Source organism: Zerene cesonia, chromosome 19 (genome assembly GCF_012273895.1).
Source record: "Zerene cesonia ecotype Mississippi chromosome 19, Zerene_cesonia_1.1, whole genome shotgun sequence".
NCBI lineage: Eukaryota > Metazoa > Arthropoda > Insecta > Lepidoptera > Pieridae > Zerene > Zerene cesonia.
In genome coordinates this window covers 10,382,935-10,389,217 of record NC_052120.1, presented here as the reverse complement: position 1 = coordinate 10,389,217, position 6,283 = coordinate 10,382,935, and the positions used below count along the sequence as shown (strand labels likewise).

Sequence of the window (6,283 nt, the reverse complement as noted above, 5' to 3'; positions counted from 1 at the left end):
GGCCGGCGCCCCCGCGCCCCCGCGCCCCCGCGCCCCCGCGCCGCGCGCGTCACTAGCACTGCACTCGACTTGGTGCGCTCGTTTTATTGCTCGTGCACTGTACATCTTTGCAGCGCTATAGACGCAAATGTTGCGTGATTAACGATATTGTAAAGCAATTTAAATAGTTGAGATTGTGTTTTGTTTATGGATGTTGTAAATTTTTATCGCGTCGCTATCGGGTTCCGTTGGTTATACGTTGATAACGTGATAAATATTCGTGTCATTGTCAACACAGATCAATATAATGTATCGCTAATTTATTGGCTGTAAAATGTTTATTGTTATTATTTAATTATTTGGTAATATGGGTGTTTAAATGATCTCTCGTAATAATATTTGTTTATATGAGATACGAATTTATAACAATTAGGTTTTATAAAATATAGACGTATAGTGTTACAGGTTAATTTTCAATCAAATCAAATAATTAAATTTAAATAGATTTGAATGCTCATTTATATGCTACAATATTTACAAAACCGCTAGCTTTTAATATTTAAATAGGTCACGAATAATAACGAAACATTATTCTTATACTTGCAAATCTATTTAATTTTTTTTATATTGATATAGTATATACTAAATCACTAATAATCAATAAAATTAGAACATTTCCCTTTTCGAAACGTCGGTTAAAATCCTTTTTAGTCTTGGAACTTCTTTCAAAATCTAGGTTTTAAAAAGGCCCAGACGTCTTTAGTATTTAATACCCAAACTATTTTCAGATTGCTAAAAAAACTGTAAAACGAATTATTTTTGCAACGCAATTTCCATTCAAAGATTTTCTTGCAGCTAAAAAACTTTAACGATCCTTCAATTTTAATAATTAGATAAATGGTTGAGGAAATTTGAGATTTTCGTTATAAAAAATACAAGTCATTATTGAGTTCAAATAATCCATCTTCGTACACAATAACACACTGAGTCTAATTCTAATCTCTAGTTCATCGCATAGCTATCTACTATCGGCCAGACGTCTCATCCGAATCGGCTTAGTGTCTGCCGTGACGCGACGTCACTCTGAATGTTACGTGACGCTTCACTTTTGATTCTGTGACGTGTGTATGATTGTGATAATTGAATTATCTAAACTACAAATGATTTACATGAATATTTTAACAATACTAGATGTAACCCGCGACGTTACTCGTGGAAGACTATAATCTATCTCTGTACCAATTTACATATACGGAGGCCCGTTTCCTTTTCCTCACCCGTCCTAGTCCATTCCTTCTTTCCAGTCGTTAATCCTTTCCTTTTCCCTTACCCCATAAAAGCGGGCAGCACATCATCAGGCGAACCACCAGCTCAGCTGCCCGCTATGATATAAAAAAAAATATATATATATATATATATATATATATATAGGTTCAATTTTCAGTTCAATTTTCAAAAGATATGTATATACGGACAGCTGTTTTCGCGTGAAAGAGTAACATACATCCATCCATCCATCCATACTTACAAACTGTCGGGTTTATAATTTTAGCAGGATTATTGCGTTAAGTAAGGAAGAGAGAGAAAATATGATGTAGTGATGAGTAAGGGAGATAAATATATTTGGAACTGTCTCTTCTACTATTGTTTCTTTCACAGATTTGATTTTTTACAAAATTACTTACTTAAGTGTTATTGAAAATAAGCTATTATGATATTAAACTATGATAGGCAGTTCTTACATAAAAAATGATATCTCATTTTGTAATTGAACATTACATCCAAAATGAACGATTAAATGAATGAGAAATTTTGAAAGAATAGAAAAAAATTGATCACGAGGCGGGATTCGAACCCGCGTCTTTTTGCCATACCGTAGCAACACCTACTCGGCCACCCATAATCACAGTAAACGAATTATATTGAACCAATTTCTACCTAGTTGCAATAATCCGACACAATTTGAAACATCCAGTTCTCAAATAATTCCTGAGATAGAACCACGACTTAACAAAATCCTAAATCTGCAAAATTAAACATAACGTTAAGTATGTTTATGCTAAGAGTGTTAAGTGAGCTTTAAGTAGATGATACATTGTGACATAACTTGAGAAGGATTTGACTGGATTAGGATCGGTTTAGGGCGTATTATAATCTAGATAGAATGTAAAAATCTCAGGGATTAAATGCTTAACTAAATACAAATAAAATTTGCGTGTTTTTGTTATCTGAGAATAATTATGTATGTTTTTGTCTAGGTATCAATGATTTTTGTTAATATGTGACTTTTTTGCATGTTTGTTTTTAAGAGGTTCATTTTTTCGGCTATATCGCTAGTGTTTTGATGGGTGATATTTCCCTATTTATCTAATTTTATGTAATTTTTTGAATAATTAATATAAAAGAAAATTGGTCTCAATATATAAATATTATAGACATATACTGCACTCGGGCTTATCTCATATTTAGTTTGAAAGCGAAAAATATGATAATTTCATAAATCCTTACTATAACTATGAATGCCAAAGTGTGTCTGTTTATTTGTTTGATTGTTTGTCTTTGATTCACGTCAGAACGGGGCGATCGTATGGCATGATTTTTGAGTCTGATACAGTGACGTAGGCTAATTTTTACCGCGATGAAACGTCTCTTTCCAAATAAAATTTCCTTCGACGGAGCGGGCAAAGCCGCGTGCGGAAACATAGTTGATTATACTTTATTACATGATATTAGTCATCTAGTTGTAGGTATAATTATCAAGCTAGGTTCGCTATCTTCTGCATATTTTTTTGGCTATTTCCTTATCAATACTGACTTATATGATGACTTGGTGAATCTTTCTTAGTAAAATAATGATAAATAATGAAACACATTTATATAATTTATTATATTAATAAGGATTAACTTGAGATTTATTTTTTCATCGCCTTGTGATCGATTTTTTTCTATGGTTTAAATAAAATTCTCAATAATTAAGTATTTGTATGCTGTAGCGTAGTCCACTTAGGGATGGGTGAACGCAGTATTTAAACAGAAATATTATAGAATTCAATTGTTTTTATTACAGTGCATTCTGTTCGAAGTTAATATTGTAGCAGGTTATATAGACCTGTGAAGTTTAAGAAGTAAAAGTAGAAGAAATTTTATATATAATTATGTATGAGATTTTTTCTACTCATATAATTTCATATAATTATAAACATAACCCTCCTTCTCTCCTCTAAACTGGGGTTTCTTTTCCTTTATTCTTACACGTGTAATACAACTTATAAAGTAAATATCGTTTATTTAAAAATACTATATAGACACCTGTTCAAGTGTTCAGGCATTTTGCATTATTTTATTAGACGTTCATTACGATCAATTGTAATTATTTGTTTTATTATATGCGTGTGTATATTAATAGATAGTATATTTACTCGAAGGGTTTAGGTAATTACAAATATTTACTCAAATCATAATCACGTTTTCTTAGATCTTAGACATCCTGGCTTTGAACCTATTTTAATGTATATAGCAAAACTTATTTATTTAAATTTGGCGCAACATAATACTTATTTAACAAAGATATCTATAACAACTCTAAAGAATAGGACACATTAAGAACTGACAAAAGAGACAGAGTTTCTGTGACACTAAACTTCGCTGTCGAATCGTTTGTGAAAAATATACACATAAATACTTGTTAGAGTCTATAATCATGCTTTATAATTATTTTAGTAGTCTTGAGATTAATTTTTATATTTTAAACGATTGATTAAGTGGGACTCGGAGGATTTCCTTTTAAATTTTGGTTAAAGGACGACTTTGTCAGTTTCTCTGAAAATCAGTACCGAGGTGTTGTTTTTTATCCTTTTTTGGCGCACGTAACCACAAGTAATTTATATATTTTTTTATTCCTTACCATAATTTTCTATTTTTTTTCTTTTATGTTATCATTTGTGTGTTAAAATAAATTGTTATTTTTTTCTTTCTTCCTTTCTAGATACTATAAACTCTTTAAATAGCTAAATTCGGTTAAATTTGAAATAGTTTAATAGATTATTATTATACATACAAAACTATCTCTTGAATCACTCTATCCAATTTAAAAAACTTCATCAAAATCCGTTGCATAGTTTTAAAGATTTAAGCATACATAGGGAAATAGGGACAGAAAAGGCGACTTTTTTGTGTGTGTGATTAATAATTTGTTTAAAAACATATTATATTTTTTTGCATTTTATACTTTTATATATTTTATATTTTTAATATTAATTATTAAATACATCACAAACTCTTAACATAAATGCACAATGAGTTAAAACACTGAGCAGGGCGATTAGATTCAGTCATTTACCTCATAGGCCGCTACCGAGCCGCGACTCAATGCCGCCGCGATGTTTGTGACCCGCACCTTAAGTAAGGTTAAGTAATTGACGACCACACTAGTTATAGTGATGCTTTATCGATTATCGATGTTTTTTTAAGTTATAATATCGTGTGTTGATGAATCTGAAGATATAGGTGCGATTAAGTGAAGGGGAATTGGTGTGTATTTTAAAACGAAAATAAAGAATTTTCAATAAGTAAAATTGTTTGCTATTGATTTTTGATAAAGTACATTTAGATTGATAAGGATTGAAATAAATAAATAATTTATTTATTTGAAGGATTCGTGTTTAAAACGAATTTATCATTTTCAACAAAAAATTGATCGTTTTAAATATTGATAATAAATATAGAGCAACAAACGTGGCGTTTAAATAATTTCTACATTAATATACTGTATTTTTTATTGAAAATATTTCATCGATAATAATAAAAGAACATCACTAGCACCGAGCGAATATGAAATTGAATTAGTGTTGGGGTCGCGCGTGGGCGATGTCACTCCAATACAGTGACTCTTATCGACTAAGCCCTACTAAGATATGAACTCGACACGAACTCGATTCAAAATCAATCGACTTTCAAAACCTTCAATAATTTAATGATGTTAGAATGGAATTGAACATTTAAAACCGTCATAACACTTTAATACAGGTTTACCTTATCATATTATATAGGTTAATTTATAAAAAATATAGCAAATAATGTTGTCATATTGTATTATTTGTTAACTCATACGTAATTATACACCTACATTTTATTAAGTTTATTTTAAATACTATAACATTTAATTGTTTAAAATTTCCAACGTACTTTAATGGATGAGCATTAATGATACTAAAACCCGAATCGAGTATTGGTCGAGTATCGATCGAGTATGCATAGAAAACCCACGGTAGTCAGCAGTTCGTTGCGACAATGAGCGTGGTCAAACAGACGGACAAGTGAGATGTATTCGTGTTATTAATCGCTGGAAGTCACAATTACAGCGGTTTCCTTTTCTTAATACGTTTATCCTTGTTTGTCTCGATGAATATACATTTTTATTTGTCGGTACCTACATACCTACTATATCTGATGAACTTGTTTGTTTGAATGCGCTAATATCAGGAACGTATGGTACGAATTGAAAATGATGTGTCCGCCGCGTATTTCTCGGGTTCGAAATGATCAAATTTTGTTTATTTTTTAAGAATTTTTTATTTATTCTCGGTGACAAACTTTCTCTGTACCAAATTTCATCCAGATCAATTTAGCGTTTTGGCCGTGAAGAAAAGGCAGACAGATAGAGTTACTTTCGCATATATCTACGTATATACTATTAGTAGGAAAACATCTAAAATTTTAAATTAAAAGCAACCATTGTTTCTTTTAGCTATAAGCTTTTACTTCTATCCGCCATTAGGCGTACGTATTGCGTCTTAACGTGTTGTAAATACATCACAACACCAAAATTATAAAAGCGTCTTTTTTGGAAGTCGGTAACAGCATAAGTAAAAAGAAAGTATCTATTCGCCTATCGGGTCCAGTGCGCCAGCTTCCGTCGCAAGACCAGTAGAACTAGTTCTATGTTATTGGATAGATTACAATTATTTAGAGATCCGCATGGTTTTTGACAAAGATGTATATACAATCACACTTCCAATATTGTAAATATGAAAGTTTGTTTATAAGGATGTTTGCCCGTCAATTACGCTGAAAATATTCAGCGGATTTTGATGAAATTTCAAATTTGGGTATGAGTTGACTTGGGTGATGGGATACTTTTAACCTGATTGAATGCTCCCTTGGGATAAAACAGGAATCTTGGTATCCAGGCGAAGCTGGGACAAGTGTCTAGTACAACATAAATCTCATATCTACTATATAAAAATAAGTCGGGTTTTCCTTCCTGACGCTATAACTCCAGAACGCACGAACCGATTTCCACGGT

General features: G+C 31.4%; 1 protein-coding gene across 1 annotated transcript in view; it reads right to left on the bottom strand.

Moving 5' to 3' along the window:
• Nucleotides 1–2,682, bottom strand: part of LOC119834379 (fork head domain transcription factor slp2-like) — a 4,465-nt gene extending 1,783 nt beyond the window's left edge. The window contains exon 1 of the mRNA XM_038358723.1: nucleotides 2,614–2,682. Within this exon, the coding sequence (XP_038214651.1) occupies nucleotides 2,614–2,682 (69 nt within the window). The remainder of the gene's footprint in view (nucleotides 1–2,613) is intronic.
• Between the last annotated feature and the right edge of the window lie 3,601 nt (nucleotides 2,683–6,283).